Source organism: Amia ocellicauda, chromosome 15 (genome assembly GCF_036373705.1).
Source record: "Amia ocellicauda isolate fAmiCal2 chromosome 15, fAmiCal2.hap1, whole genome shotgun sequence".
Taxonomy (NCBI): domain Eukaryota; kingdom Metazoa; phylum Chordata; class Actinopteri; order Amiiformes; family Amiidae; genus Amia; species Amia ocellicauda.
In genome coordinates this window covers 11,888,823-11,905,165 of record NC_089864.1, presented here as the reverse complement: position 1 = coordinate 11,905,165, position 16,343 = coordinate 11,888,823, and the positions used below count along the sequence as shown (strand labels likewise).

The 16,343-nt window shown below is 36.4% G+C and overlaps 1 protein-coding gene across 1 annotated transcript in view; it reads right to left on the bottom strand.

The window, feature by feature from the left end:
• The window catches only part of LOC136771475 (monocarboxylate transporter 2), a 28,664-nt gene that overhangs the window by 10,839 nt on the left and 1,482 nt on the right, over positions 1–16,343 (bottom strand). The window contains exon 2 of the mRNA XM_066723809.1: positions 5,144–5,389. Within this exon, the coding sequence (XP_066579906.1) occupies positions 5,144–5,360 (217 nt within the window). The 5' untranslated portion in view covers positions 5,361–5,389. The remainder of the gene's footprint in view (positions 1–5,143; positions 5,390–16,343) is intronic.

Sequence of the window (16,343 nt, the reverse complement as noted above, 5' to 3'; positions counted from 1 at the left end):
AACAGATACAAAGCAGCTTAATTTGAACATGTTTGCTATCTAAAATGCCATCAGCATTCATTATGCATTTAAAATAATAATAATAAATTAGAATCAAATACAGCTGAGGGGCAAATATAGTCTCACATCTATCAAAATGTGGCCAGAACTCAGAGAAAACGAATGAGACGGTTAGAAACCACAGCTTTCCATTGGAAACTTAAATGACTAATTATCTCTTACCTGGCCACTGAACGATGTAATCTGAAGTAATTGAACCATCTTTATTGATTGATTGATTGATTGATTTTGGTGGGAGTGACCATTGTTTTAAATGCATGCTATAATAAAACATGTATTGGATGTATCCTTCTGCAATGTCATTTTGTGTTTACACGATGTTATAAACTCCAATATTGCAAATATCATAAACCCAGAGGAATAGTAACAGATTGCAACCTTTTTCAGACTATTAAACAAGCTGTTGCAGGTGCAAGACTGTTCAGATCTGTATAGGTTTGGCTGATGCATGAGGACGTGAAATAAGTAATTTAATTGAGCTGCTATAGTTCAAATACCACCTTTTGGGAACTGAGACACAGAAACTGATGTCTCTGTTCAGTATAAAATTGCACAAAAATTGGCAAGCCCAAAAGATACTTTTCCTTTTCAAAAACACAGAACTGTGTAAAACAAGTTTTTCAAAGAAACTCAATCCTAGCTGCATATGCTATCAGAAATTCTAATTTGAAGACTTCAAATTTGTTTCATAAAACATAATTAAGGGCTTAATTAAAATAAATTGATGTCTGTGATCATTTCTGTGTGAAATGTTAATTTAATCTGTATAATATCGGGTAAAATGCAAACCCAATAGTTGAGGAAGCTGGGCTCTGGTTTTAATGAAGTCCCAATCGACTCTGTTGATGCCAAAGGCAGGATAGCATATATGCTATCATAGTGGGGACATAGTTAATTATTTACAGTTAGCTTTCTAATTTGAAAAACAGCTTCTTAACTTCAGTGAAAAGGTAATCTGTCATGTGATCTATCACAAAATCAGTTATGTCACGTATATACCAATAGATTTTTTTTTTTCAATTATGTAATTTTTAACATGTCACTATACTGCCTTTAAATTAGATCTGGATGTTAGCATTATCTAACATCTCTCACCCTATATTTTAATCTATTTTCTTCTTCCTGAAATCTCATTATTAACAGCATATATATAACCCTTAATATTTTTTTTATTTATCTCATCACATTATTCAGCATTTCAGCAACAGACAAGTTTTTGAGCAGTTTTTCATTGAATAGATTTTATTGCATACCAGGTTAATCTGTTGAATCCTATTTTATTTGCCAAACACTTTTAGTGCACTTCAGTGTAACACCGTAGGCTGCAACTTTTCTTTTTTTGTTCTTCCTGGAAATAAAGGTTCTAGTTTCACTGGTCATTTGAAGGGCAAAGCAAATGAGGCTATTGGAATTCAACACATGATGTGCCCTTATGGAGAACAAATACAACAAGCCCCTATCCAGCATGCTTACACTGTGCCAAGTCCACTTTGGTTAGTCAGGTGGGCCTGAGTGAATTTGATCTATGACAAGGTTACTTCAGAAATGTGTTTACAAATATCTCTTATTCATGCACAGTAGACATGTTACAGCCTATAGCAATCTGGTTCTAACCTGTTATTGCCTTGTTGTCTTTTCAAACATGATAATATTTCCCCATCTATTATTCTGTTGCAGAGAGTATTTATTCGCCCTGGATAAGGGCGTCTGCCAAGAAATAAATAATAAAAATAATAATATTTGACACCAAAATCGATTTTAAAAGAATGTCATTCATAAAAACGTTCCAGAGGGATTAACCCTCTTATGTAATGAGAATAAATCAGCATACTGTTTTAACAATGAAAATCAAACGCATTAAGAATTTTTGGTTCCCTTTTTATATTATAATATTGTATTTATGGCTTTGCATTGTGCCAGTCTGTAACTGTACTTGCTTTTTCATTATAAGATATCATTATATTCATTATAAAAATCATAAGATATAGCTATAATTAACATGAGGAGCCGTTCATGTTTGACTGTTTATACTAAATACTAAAGGATTAAAAAGTGTAAAATCCCGTCAGGGATTAAAAAACGAATAATACTCCTGTTGCAATGGAGTGATAGGTTAGGCCACTATAGGGACTGCAGGCAGCAGCAATAGTGAGAGCACCTGTTGTCAGACCTGTGACAGTATACATGAACAGCATCTCATTTGCTTCACTTAATTACTTTATGCAAGCACATGCAGGTCACAAAATTGGACGCATCAATAACTCGGGTAATTGTATTTTATTTTGCACTAATTTTTAAATGTTCTACACACTCCGAACAATGGGGATCGTCATCACCTTTGAATGGTTTTTACATTTGACATCTTTTTGCTTTCTAATTGCATGAACTGAATGAATATTACTGGTGCAAACGGACTGCATGTGTGGCATATCGTCTATTTTGTCACTTTGTCACAATGATTTGCAACTGAAGAGCATGATGCACAACCAATTAAAACTGCAGATGCAATGTATTACAATACATTTGCATAATTAAGTGTTGTATTTATCAAAATTTCTTTAAAATGCAATACGATACTGTGATTTAATTAATAGCACTGGATATTCATGGTGTTGCAGTTAATGCTAGGGGAGAAAATACTTCTGTCTTTGACTGCCTGATGCTAAACTGCATGATACATTTTTACCTGATAAGCCTAACAAGTCTTTTCCTGTACTTCCTTCCATTGAGGATTGCATTAAATTACAGATGCAATAACCTAGTTGCATAACTAAATAATTTAGGAGAGAAAAAAGGTGGTAATTAAAAAATATTGTGATGTTATATTTAAAGGAATCATCCTGTCCTTCATTTCATTGGATTACAGACATTCAAAACTGCATGATAGCAATAACAAATAATTAAAACAAACACACAATAAACATACAAGAAAATAAATAACTAAATACATACATGCATACATACAATTTTGTTTGGGTAATGATGAGATTTTGCTCTCCGGCGTATTACGTTTGACTTGTCAACACTCATTTAATCATTTTACGGCTATTCTTCTACACACTGATTAATGTGGAAGCGACTGATGTAGAACCAATTCACATTTTGTCTGCAATTCATTATGCGTGTTCTGTGTACCCCAAACAAGCTAACCGTGCTGAGCCAGTATCGGTTAAAGACTCACAAACACAGCACCGCAGTCACATTGACACTGTTGCTTGCAACTGTGCTGGCCCAAAAACACTGCTCCAGCAGTGCCAAATCACATCATCACCACATATCACGAGAAGGCAGATTTAATCTAAGAAATATTGAGAGGTGTTCTCCTCATGTTGACTCCTCATCTGATAAGCTCGACTCAACAAGTTATAATTAAGAAAGTAGTGGCATTAGCATTGGTTTAGCATGATTAATTGATGTCTGTGTACCCCAGGAAAAGCCATTTTTGAATGTGTTTGTTTTCCTTACCACTTATGAAGGGACAACATAGTAGAAGTAACACCTGGTGTATTCAAAAGGTTACATGCCAGGTGTTAGACAACAAGCTAATATGTTTCATGCAGGTGTAAGTTGTGTATCTTAGTTTCATTGTGTAGTTGCTTTTGGAATTTGGGTACCCATGGAAAGAAACACAATATAATAATCTGATGCTGATTGGGTGCAGGTTGAAAGTGACACGCAATAACCAATTTGTAAAAGGAAAATAATAATAATAATAATAATAATGAATGTTAACATAAATTCATGTTCAAACATTATATTTGTGCAAACCACACATTATTTAACTTGATATTCCAGCCAGAATGACATTTTTCAACAACTGGAAATGGAATACAATTCTAGCTGTCAAAAAGGCAGATTCAAGAAGATAATATATTCATAAATAAACAATTGTGAATACATATTTGAAATGGGGAGTCTATACAAACCAGCTGCAAATCAGATTTTTTAACAGAGCGCCTTTTCATGGTGTCTCAATGCACTGGGGAAACTCATATTGAAACTGGGTACAATAAACAGAGAAGAAAAGAGAAAGTATGAAAATGTAATCAAACATTTCCGAGACACATTTTTGCATCAATTTAACAAATCCTTGAGACATCACTCATAGATTTCAAACCTCTCTCCATCTGTATGACACTCAGTATGAATCTCTCTGTGAATGTCTCATCCAAATAGATTAATCAAATGCTCAGAAAAAGGATGTTTACAAAAAAGTGAGAGAGAGAGAGAGAGAGAGAGAGAGAGAGAATTCACAGATGCCCTTGCAGCTTGGAAATGTGTCAGTTCCACCGGTTTAAAGCTCCTCTAGGGTTAAAGGCTCACAGGATATGTAGATAAGAAATGGATGTTTGAGCATATGGCAAACTGTTCCACTCTGTTGATCTTCTGAACGACAGTGAGTTGTTATCAGCTGCTGTACTGTACATAACATGAACAAGTTCACCTTGGGCCACTTTACTAGTCACTATCAAAGCTCTCCCAGGTGATAGCAACAGCCAATTTGGTAAATAAGAGACCTGGGTAGAGATCAGGACTAAATAACACCACACAATGAAATATCTCTGAAATATGAAAAATAAAATAAAAAGAGCATCTTATTGTTTGGTAATTAATACATATTTGTGTGTCAACCTTGTTTGCTACTAGTTTCTCTATTTCTGTTTACTTTACTGCAAGAAAAGTATCTACTTAATTTAATAAAATATTAATATTACTGTCCATATTCTATAGGATTCATATAATAAGATCTCAGTTTCTCTTCTTCTGTTGAAGCCAACTGAATTGAATCAGTTGCTTTAATGTTTTTCGCCCGGTAAATAACACGGAATAAATTGAATTTCTTGTGGCGAAGCTGTGTGGCTTATTTAAAATACTGTTGAGCCATTATACACTAACTTTATCTGCATGCTGCTTATCTAAAATGCAGAATCTGATTCAGCATTACATTATGGATGCTGGGTGTTCCAATTTATTGTAATGTTTTTAATGTCGATAAGGTATCTAACATTTCGAAGGTGAACCAGGCACCAGGGGGTGTTGGTACATAGCAGGCAATTTAAGCAAAGTCATTTTGTTTTCTTACCTCCTGCATACATGACTGCTAACATTATAGATGAAATCCATGCTATTTGGCTGTACGAGGTACTGAAGATCTGCTGTATCTCTTTGAAGTAGACTGTGATGGCTTTGGGAAAGGCATACGAGAATCCGATGGAAATGAAGGCTCCTAAGACCACAGCCCAGCCCCAACCCCCATCGGGCGGGGTGACGATTGGTGGGCCTCCAGCTGGGGGTGGCATGTCGGGCCCTTCTCAGTGATGCCTCTTCGCTGGAAATACAAAGAAAGACACCCTTAGGACCTACTTCTTATACAGAGGAAAACCAAAAACGTTACTTTGGGGATTGTAACAAAGGGTTAAAGGCCGCTGAAGCTTCACCATACTATAAGAAAGTGTAATGTGTTTTCAGTCTCCTAATATGGCAGTCTATATTAGCAACTAGCGTCATATATAATCATCACCTACAGCAAAGCAGTTACTCAAGTGACCCTGGCACATAAACAGAGGACCTAACTTTCTTTTCTGGAGCACCAGACACAGTGCTTTAAGTAAGTTATAAATAATAGACTACCGCCCTTGTGCTAGACAAATAAAAATAAATAGTTTTGCCTTAGAAACTGCCATGCAATTTCACTGAAACAAATCCATTCATAAAAGCAGCAGATATTGGAGTATACATAAAGTATAAATCAAATGTGCATAGTAAAAAAAAGGGAAATAAAAAAAAACTAATATAAATGGTTCTCAGAAAATGTGAGTAAAGTTATGTTAATGGCAGGCGGCTGCTTGGCTTGTGTGCCACGATTAAGGAACCGAACATGTTAACAGATGGCGAATTATGTCTGTACTACATATTTATGCAGTAATAATCATCATCATATTTATGAAGATATTGTGTCAATGTTTTCTACTTTAGGACTGAGAAGAAAAAGTACAAATACAATTCTGATTATATTTAAGTTCTATATTACAGGTATTTGGGTCAGATTTACATTGGTTTGCATTAAGCTATTATAATTTTGACATTTTACATAAGATTATAGCGTTAATAAGAGATTAAGCAGTTGTACCTCTTATCAGATTTACTGTGATATACAGAAGATCCTTAGACACTGAGCAGTGAATGTAATACACAGATTAAGTTATTTGTTACCCCCACACAAACACACACACCTTTCTATAGGGGGTACAGTCCAACATGATTAAAAATGTTATGCCCAAGTGTTCTTAATTTTGTAAGATGTATGCTGTGGTTAAATGAAGTGATTACATAGCTTTTTTCCATCCTAAGGAGCACTGCAGCAGGCTTTATTATCCACTTAATCGCTGTGAAGAACACTTCATGAGGTCTTGCAATCATAAAAAGCCCTAATGCAGGGCTGTTCTTGGCCTTAATTAATCTCACTTGTCTCGCTTTTCCCCCAACGTGCTGTTTTTACTCAACAAAGTGCATTTTGCTTATCACTTCTAGCAGCAACATAAAATGAAATTAAGCATCTCAGAGAAAATCTGTCATTCAGGCTGGCCACCATTCCCATGAAAACAATCGAGCAGACATAGCATGTGAATCGTTCTCATTATGTGCTGATTAAATTACAGGCGTGATTTACTCTTCGTATGGGATATTGCACATTACGATTACATACCATTTTACAGATGCTTAACTAACAAAATACATGTTCACATAAGGTTGTTTTCTTAGAAATTAGGAGGGTAATTGCACAATACAATTGCTCCCAGTGTTGTCCTAACAACAGTTTTTATGAAGCCCCCAGCATCCGCACAATGAATCAGTTCAGCACCTGCTGAACATTGCACAGATCAGTCGCTCAGTATTATCCCGAATTTGACTATTGTCTTTATAATATAGATTAGGATAACTTGAGATGCCAAAATATGTGTTATGCCATGAAGTTTACAATACTAGCACTGATTAGTCATGAAAATCTGAAGCGTACCATGAAAATGCATTGAACATGTCCTCAGATGACATTGAAATCGATATAATATGTTCATGCTAAATAACTGGGGGGGGTTTCTGTTGCGAAGACAAGCTTTGCTTCTGCAGATCAAACCATTTCCTGTTTCCTGTTTAATGGGTTTGCCAAGCAACACAACAAGGAAGGTATTGATATTAATAAAGCTGTGTTTATTAACTATATTTGCAGAAAGACTTTAAAGCATACTTCTCTGTTATGATGTGGAGAAGAAAACAATTATTGTTTAGCTCAAAACATCACAAAAGCATCCACTTCTGCCTCTAGTCAATTTCTCACCAGACCACATTATACTGATATAACAACACATTAAAATTCCATGTTTCCAAACTGTCTGCCCTGGCCAATTAACTTAACGAGTTGTCACATAGTGTCATTCACAACCAATCTTCAAAAAGGTCTATTCAGTTTTATATATAAGACATAAGCGTAGGAAAAACAATCAACTCATTAAGTCGACCCAAGCTAAGGGTCACAATTAATCTCCTTTTCTGCTCCCAGAGCCCCAGTATGTGCCTTTGGCTTAACTTAGTTTCCATATAGCTTAAATACAAAGTAGTACCACTTAAAATAATCCTAAAGGGCTGAAGCTCACAACTTACTATGGTATCACATTGTTAAGGGCTTTCACACCATAGTCCTTTATTAAAGTTAAAGCTTATGTCGTCTTAATGTATCCGAAAGATTCCCAATATAATCTGATTAAGTTATGCACAACATTCCATAGTTTTAGTAAACTCTATTGATAGCAATCTCAGCAGTGGTATTCTTTGAACATGTGCCCATAAATCAGATTAAAATGAAGCATACAATATACTATACAGGAATTAACATGTGCCTTAAAATAATTTTGAAAACAAAAACTATGCCCTAATATAGTAGAGGTAACTTTGAACGGCTCTGGCAAGGAGTTCCCACGGTGATGAACAAATAGCCTCACACACCGGCAAATTCAGGATGTTCAGCAACACAATTTTGATTACTGTGATAGATGGACAGTAGACTAGCAAAACACATCATAGCAAATAGCTTTAAACATGTGTGTGTCAGAGGATGCATGCGTTGTTCCATCCCTCCTGAAGCAGCACAAAAATCATAGTGGTAATACTAATGTAGGCCTAAACTATTATTTTTACATAAAAGTAGATATTGCATTACATGCTTGGAACCAAATGCATTAAAACCTATGTTCTGATTCATGACACCTTCGTTTGCTGATATATTTATTGGTTTGTTTATACTTGTATTTTTATATACTCTATCATTAACACTCACAGAGCTGTGGCTGGCATTCGATTCTAGCGCGTATTATTTGACACCTCCTTCTATTATAAAAAATAATAACAGGGGAAAGCAAGTTAATCCACAACAGAAACCAACAATACGTTTGAAATTAGATGACTGCTGAACTAAATAACATGTAAATGACATGTCACTACACTTCCCTGGAGGCGTGTGCCACTCTTAACCAATCACAAGGCAGCAGGAGTAACTGCCCTTGACTTTTGTTAAAGCTATTCAAACAAAGATAATGCACTCTGTTGAATGACTCCCCTTTAATAACACGATACAAATATATGTTATGTTTCCTGAAGTGGGGCAGATGACTATCCTTCAAGAAGCAAGGAGCTGGCCGTGGAACTGAGCCAAGAGCAGTGTGTCTGCAAAGGCAGCACAGTGACAGTTTGGTTTAATTGAAGACAGAGGAGCGTATCCACTACAGCAGGGAGGTCAGTGCTACCTTGTTCATATATGGATGAAAGGGAAGGACTTCCCTCAAGGTTAGAGTAGGACATAACATGGCTAGGTCCCTAGTCTGTCATCTTCTGTAAATTGCCTGTCTGTGCAGTAATCCTTAATTCCTACTATGTAAGTATTTATTTTTAATTGTTTTGTAATACAATCTATCTTCCAAATGTTAGCCTGTGCATTAGAGGGTTTCCACACTCATCACAACAGGCTGACGACCAGAAGATGTGATAGGTCCTTTTAAAGCATTATCAGTTTAGGACAAGGAGATAATGGTTACATTGATTCCATTAAGTAATTAACAATAATTTATTGAAAGTTAGATAATCCTGCATCAGGGATGTGCAAATCTAGGGAGCCCACATTTTAAAGCACATATAGGTAGCTTCAAATGTTCACACACTTGAGAACTTGAAGCTGTTAATTAGCAAGCAAACTTCAATCATTTATTAATTTAAGTAATTGAAAGCTCAGCTATGAACCAGAAGATGCTGTGGTTCACCAGGACCAAATCTGCAGACCTTTTACTAAGTATTTAATGACAATAACTTTATGATGCATTATTTATTACACTTCATTTCATTTGTGGCCACAAACACCTGTAAAAAACATTCCCATTCATATCCCATTGTATACCCCATATTATATCCCCTATACCTAACAATAATGTATAGCCAGTAGACAAGATTCCCAAAACTGCCCTAAGAATATCTCACTGCCAAGCACATACTGTTAATCCAACACAACAACAATAATCTTCATACAACTCACTTTACAAGGCCTAAATTACAAAAATAAAGCAACAAACAATCAAAGAAACTGAATCCACAGCTCTGGATGATAAATGATAAAAGCAAAGTAGATCAGCAGATAGAAGTACAGTAAAATAATGAACACAATTCTCATTGTGCACGATCTGTGGGTTACTGTAAACCATAAATCTTTGCTTGGTACAGATATTAAATCTCCCCCACAGATGCGTAACAGATCCTTCTACATCCGAAAATACGTCTGAAAAGTCTCATACATTGTATTTGCAGACCAAATTGTTTCGTGCCTAACTTGGATGAAATTATTTTGACACACATGAATAAACAAACAGTACCTTTTTAAACAATGGGGAGCAGCGGCATGTTTTCAAGGTCATGCCTTCCTTTGCATACATGCACATGTTCAAACAGACAAGATCACCTGTGGTCCCTGTGGAGCAGGAAGGCCTTTTTTGCAGAATCAATATCTCACAGTGAAAGACGGAAAGCATTTAATAATAACCGGTATGCCTGTTTCTCTTTATGAAGGCAGTTGTGAAGAATACAGCACAGACGTGAAGAAAGTTGCCCTTCATAGCCAACCGTGGTAAAGAGGATCTCTTATGCAGATGTGAAAACAATGTTTGTCACAATTCGTGTGCAAGTGTATCGGGTGTTAAGAGCATTGCTACTGGCTTTTATTCAATGCAGTCGATCTAAAAATGGCTCTGACCAAACTGCTTCCTAATTTAGCCCCTTAAAAAAATAGCACAGCCTAGCACGCGCAGTACAAAATGTTATATAAGCTGACCCAGGCAGTGTATTGTTTCCAATCTGTATTGTGCCATATTACAGGCTACCTCTCTAAACATACAAAAAGTCTCTGCCATCTCCCTTTTTGGTTATGCTACACAACATTTCTGTTACAGCAGCCATTTATCCAGAAACTTGGAGTTCAGCTCAACTTGACTGGGTACTTTGTATGAAAATAAAAGTCTTATTGTTACTCCAAGATAGGGTGCCATTTGCTTGTTTGTTCTTTTCATACAAACTGTGGAGCTCATTGTTTAATGAAGAGATATGCAAATATTTGCCAATCTGCAGGTTCACCTTTCCATGAGAGCTTAGTAAACCAGGTATAAATGACAATCCAGGAAGGAACACTGGAATCTTCACATAAACACAAAAATAACTGTGTTGATGCCAGGATCAAAGATCACAAGTTGCTGAAAAGCAGAAGCCTACAAAGAAAAGGTCTGCCTTGCATGATCGAAGGAGACTTACATGCAGCAGAATACCACAAAAGATTACCGACTGGAATGGACACACAATCACATTTCAGTCCAGTTATCCACAGCACACAGACAAAAGTCAACAAAAGCATTTCTACAGAATAACAGGGATCAAAGCGCTAGACAAAGCATAGTAATTGCCTGACATATTGCCTCTTATTCAAATCGTATCGGTAGACTAGACGGAAGACTGCCAAGAATCTTACCAATTAAAAAGCATAAAGAAGCATCTTGAATCCATGAAGAGTTTCACAGGACAGATGCTGACAACTCATTTAAAAGGACTTAAATGTTAGCATACTTTCACACAAAGTCAAAGCCGACCACCCTAAACACTGACTGAGAATGAGTGAATACATTGGTCCCTCCAAACTCATGTTGGCATTAATTTACTTTTGTCTTTTTTATTCTATTTGTATTTTTAAATGTTATTTCTAAATTATTTCAATATTTAGTAATATATATATATAATATAGTATATTGATTATGATAATAATAATAATAAAGATGTATTATTCTACTGTTCATAGTCCTTGACAAGTATTATCACTGTTCATACAGTTCATTATTGTTCATACAATTATAGACCAAAAATTCCATAGCTCGTCAATTAAATAATAATATTCATACTACAACACGCAACAAAATTAAGACACATTCAAAATTAAATATGTGATCATATTTATAAAAAAACTGTAATAAAATGCACCATGTCATGGAAAATAAAACAGACTATACCTGTCTCTGTTAAATGTAGGCTACTATATTAAAAATATGCCTTCAATCATGTCAGAAATAAGGTCTAAAACAGATATAGGCCTAGCTGACCCCATTAGGAGTCACTTTTGTATCGTCTATTATTATTTCTTAATAAGAGCAACTGATGTTAATTAGTTCTGGGATTTATATGAATCAGAATTATATTTCTACTTATCTCAAACTTTGTAAAACATTTTAAGATGGTGTCCAGAAAATGTTATAGTGTTAAAATAAAATAATCCATAATCAACTGTATACAGCAGCGCAATAGCTAATAGGACAATTCATCAGAATAAAGTATTTGGGATATTCTAATAAATCTACCTCTATGTTGAGGAACATGTACATTGTAAAGTGCTAGGGACTGTTAACATGCCCTAGCAATGCCTTGCATGATTTTGTGTTGTTGTTTCATTGTTTTCTCTGAATTCAAAAAAGCTGTCCACACTAAATCTGACAATCAAATAACACTCAAAATCTGATCTCACAGATCTAAAATTACACTACCACTGTAAGATTAAAAACAAAAACACTACGGTCACAAACAAAGTTTAATTAAAGTACAAAACCCACTGCTCCTATACATGACACATTGTTAAGCTGAACTGTGATGTTTTGCTCATTATTTTATTAATTGCTGAGTAAAAAAACAGTAAAAGCAGTGCTGCTATTCAAATCACAAGAATCACTGTTGTTTAAAAAAAAGGAATGAATGCGTAGCTAAGTTTAACAAAATAACACCGATTTAACAGCAATTTCTGGGCATAAAATTACTAAAAAAAGGTCAGAAACATATCAGAGAAAAGGAATACGTTCATAATGAAAGATTCACATGCAATATTTAAACACTATATGTTCCTCAGCTTTCCCAAAGAACCCCTCAGTGATTCTGTATGAGGGTTTGGTATTAAACTGTAATGTAAACTATGCAATGACAATATAATAGCTGTCACACCCACTGCAAACAAAGAGAATTCTGCTCTGTGTGTATAACGTGACTGCAGCTCATATGAGGAACAGCAGCACACCTACATTATTTCAGTCATGTATAGACATTTTATTTTTGGGAGAGAGTGCCTCTTTGTAAATGGATTACATATTACATGTTGTATTATTCTGCTGTGAAGTGCTCTAGGACTACTGCATAAGGAGTATTACATAAATATAACCCTTATCATAATTACCTTAAAATGAAACACAGAAAATGGTGATCAGCATCAACTTGCTTTAACCCATTTTCATATTAGTCTGTGTTAAAAGTACCGCAGTACTTAATTGTCATTACATAGGCAAAACAGTGTCACCTTCTTGAATGGCAGTGTGACTGAATGTTCTCGGGGATCCCATTTCCTTCCTGAACACGGAGAGCCTCCAAGTGCTGACGAATGTTTGGTGGCCGATGAAATTATCCAGAAGTCCAGCGCTGTCCCAGAAGAGTTCAATAAATGCCATGTTGGATGACTAAGCAGTCTGGTCTGCCCACATGCTAATTTAGAGGTTGCAAAGTTGACACGAAGTCTGAAAACACGTCCACTGTCTGAGCTCATCTGTACATCACCACCTTCTCTATGGTCACGAAGAGATGTCCACTGAAGATGTACCACCTTACAGACACCTATCAATCTATCTGTCTAGGGCTAGATACACCGATCAGCCATAACATTATGACCACTGACAGGTGAAGTGAATAACACTGATAATCTCATTATCATGGCACCTGTCAGTGGGTGGGATATATTAGGCAGCAAGTGAACATTTTGTCCTCAAAGTTGATGTATTAGAAGCAGGAAAAATGGGCAAGCGTAAGGATCTGAGCGACTTTGACAAGGGCCAAATTGTGATGGCTAGATGACTGGGTCAGAGCATCTCCACAACTGCAGCTCTTGTGGGGTGTTCACGTAGCCGCAGACCAGTCAGGGTGCCCATGCTGACCCCTGTCCACTGCCGAAAGCACCTACAAAGGGCATGTGAGCATCAGAACTGGACCACGGAGCAATGGAAGAAGGTGGCCTGGTCTGATGAATCACGAGTTCAAGGTGTTGACTTGGCCTCCAAATTCCCCAGAATCAATCCAATCGAGCATCTGTGGGATGTGCTGGACAAACAAGTCCGATCCATGGAGGCCCCACCTCGCAACTTACAGGACTTAAAGGATCTGCTGCTAACGTCTTGGTGCCAGAAACCACAGCACACCTTCTGTACGTTAGTCTAACCTGACCAAGGATGGTAGATGGTGACTTTCTATCAGTAGCACTACACACATTTAAAAGTGTGAGGCAGCAATGCCATTATGCAGGAACTCAGCAATCTTATTGCCCATAGTCATTCCTATGGAGTCCATCCTGGCTTCCTGGGACAGTCTTCCAAATCGAAAAAATGAAATGTTACAATGTCTTTCACTCAGCAAACTTGGTTCCCTCACATGCATGTAATAATCTGCACATGCATTGGAAGAGCATTCCATTAGAGAAGCATGGACTGGAAAACCAGCAGTGTTACTAACTATTTTACCTGGTATTTATGTATGTATGAATGTATTTATTTTTATTTTTATTAAAAATGTAAGACAACAAATGGTATCGAAAGACATTCACGAGTAGTTTTTTCATGAAAACCTAGATGGAAAACAAAATAAAGACTTAAAAACTATAAAAAACATATAAACACAGACTTGATGACCTTCACAACATAGGAACTACAAGTCACATGAGAACATTCCTAACGGCTACATTGGAAACAAATCTGCAGATATCATGCTGGCAAAATAGGCTCAGTCCACTACAAAGACCATTGTAACCAACTGTGCCATCCAAAGCACCCAAGCATTTAGAAAAAATAAATACAATATACATATCTATGCAATAATAAGCAATTTAACAGATCACACATATGGTGCAAATTTAAAACTATCATATTGTATACTTTCATAGTCCAGAATAAATATATTTTTGCATGTAGTCCTCCATTAGAACTGTGAGTCAAATTCTCACACATAATAGAGCTTTAATCTTAAGTTAAACAGGAAAACCCCAATCTCATGGCTGGCTTTCCCAGCATTTGTGGCCTTGCCTCCCTCCTCCACCCTCTGCAGCAGCTCCTTGGCTCATTCCACCTGGGTGGGGGGTCCCATGGCCTCATCCTCATGGCCAGAGCATCTTTCTTTTATTAGTGAAGCAAGTCTAGACCAAAAACAACTCTATTTACCTTCTACTACATATGTCTACTGGGGCTGTCCGAACTCCTGAAAGGGGAGGCAATTTGTTTTGTTTTTTAGTGCTTGCTCATGTTACAGCCTATATGTTTTCCTTATTATTCACTTTTCACATACGGACCATGTTAGGTTTTAATCACTGTCCTTATCTGGTTGCGGAAGTATTTGGATTGCGCTTGATACTATTTGTATTGCCGTGCCTAATCAAATACTCTAATGTTTCAATAAATAGGACAGTGCTTGCAGACAAATTAATGTAAGCCCCTAGAGATTTCAACATATTCATTGTTGACATTTAGAAAACAGATTTATGTATACTGTTCGAAAAATATGAAAGAGGTTGAAACTAATTTAAATTATGTATTCTTCAAAGTGATGATAATGAAGGCTAAAGTCAGTTTTTAGTAATATTTTCACAACATGCTTTATAGTTTATAGTTTATAGAAAAAGAGTTTCAAATCATATTTGAGTATGGCCTAGCATTAAACCACATTAGGTGAATAATATTGTCCCCTTTAAGACCAACTGTCCAACTGTTCTATGAAGAATTAAGTCTACTAGGGCAACCCAATCCACATAGTTAAGGATCCATGCAGTACAATCTTTGAAATATCCTTGAAAATTAAATTGTTATGGCTACAAATATACAAATATTAAGCATCATGGATAGAACTAAATGATTTGCATAATTTGTTGCAAATTGGGCCTGGATAATGTTTCAATCAGGCTATACTTTGTGTAGGCCTCTTTGGTCTAACAATCCACAGAGAGACCCGCTTTGAAAGCCTCGTCTCAAACTCAGAGGAGAGAAACAGTTAGTTCATCCTTACAGCAGTTTTTAGTTCAAATGATATAGACATTAAGTGCCTAAACTCGTGCAGCAGGTCCAGCAGCTATGAGGAGATGTAAATGACTCCAGCTTTACGTGCTGACCTACATGGAAACGTGACAGATGAATCGTTATTCAAGATGAGATTCAAAGTGGGGATTTGTTCAGGGTTTAGAGCAAGTCGGTAAGGTCTGGTATTCCATTCAAAATGAGAGTGGGCTGGCCACAAACCACAGACCCAAACCTCTATACTGAAGGGTAGGATGGACTGGAAATACACTTCTATACTTGTCTTAGTTCAACTTGCACAAAATATCCAAACTCCAGATGAGGGTGTGAAACATGCTGCCCTCTGTGTTCAGTGTGTTATCGTTTAATAAAGTTTCCACATTAAGGTGAGGGAATGCGGGTTGCTGCCATGGCAGAGTGCACACAACCTGGAATTGTCTATAAAAGCTAAACACAGCCGGGGCAAGAGCACTTAAACTCATTAACAGTAAAAGTAAACACCGATATTAAGAATTTCATAAAAATAATAATAATGATTAGTAACATTAAAGGACACAAAAAGTGGCAGCTCTGACCTCACCAAGGAGTAGAGCTGCTTTCTGTTGGCCTGTGGCAGAGCAGTTGTTG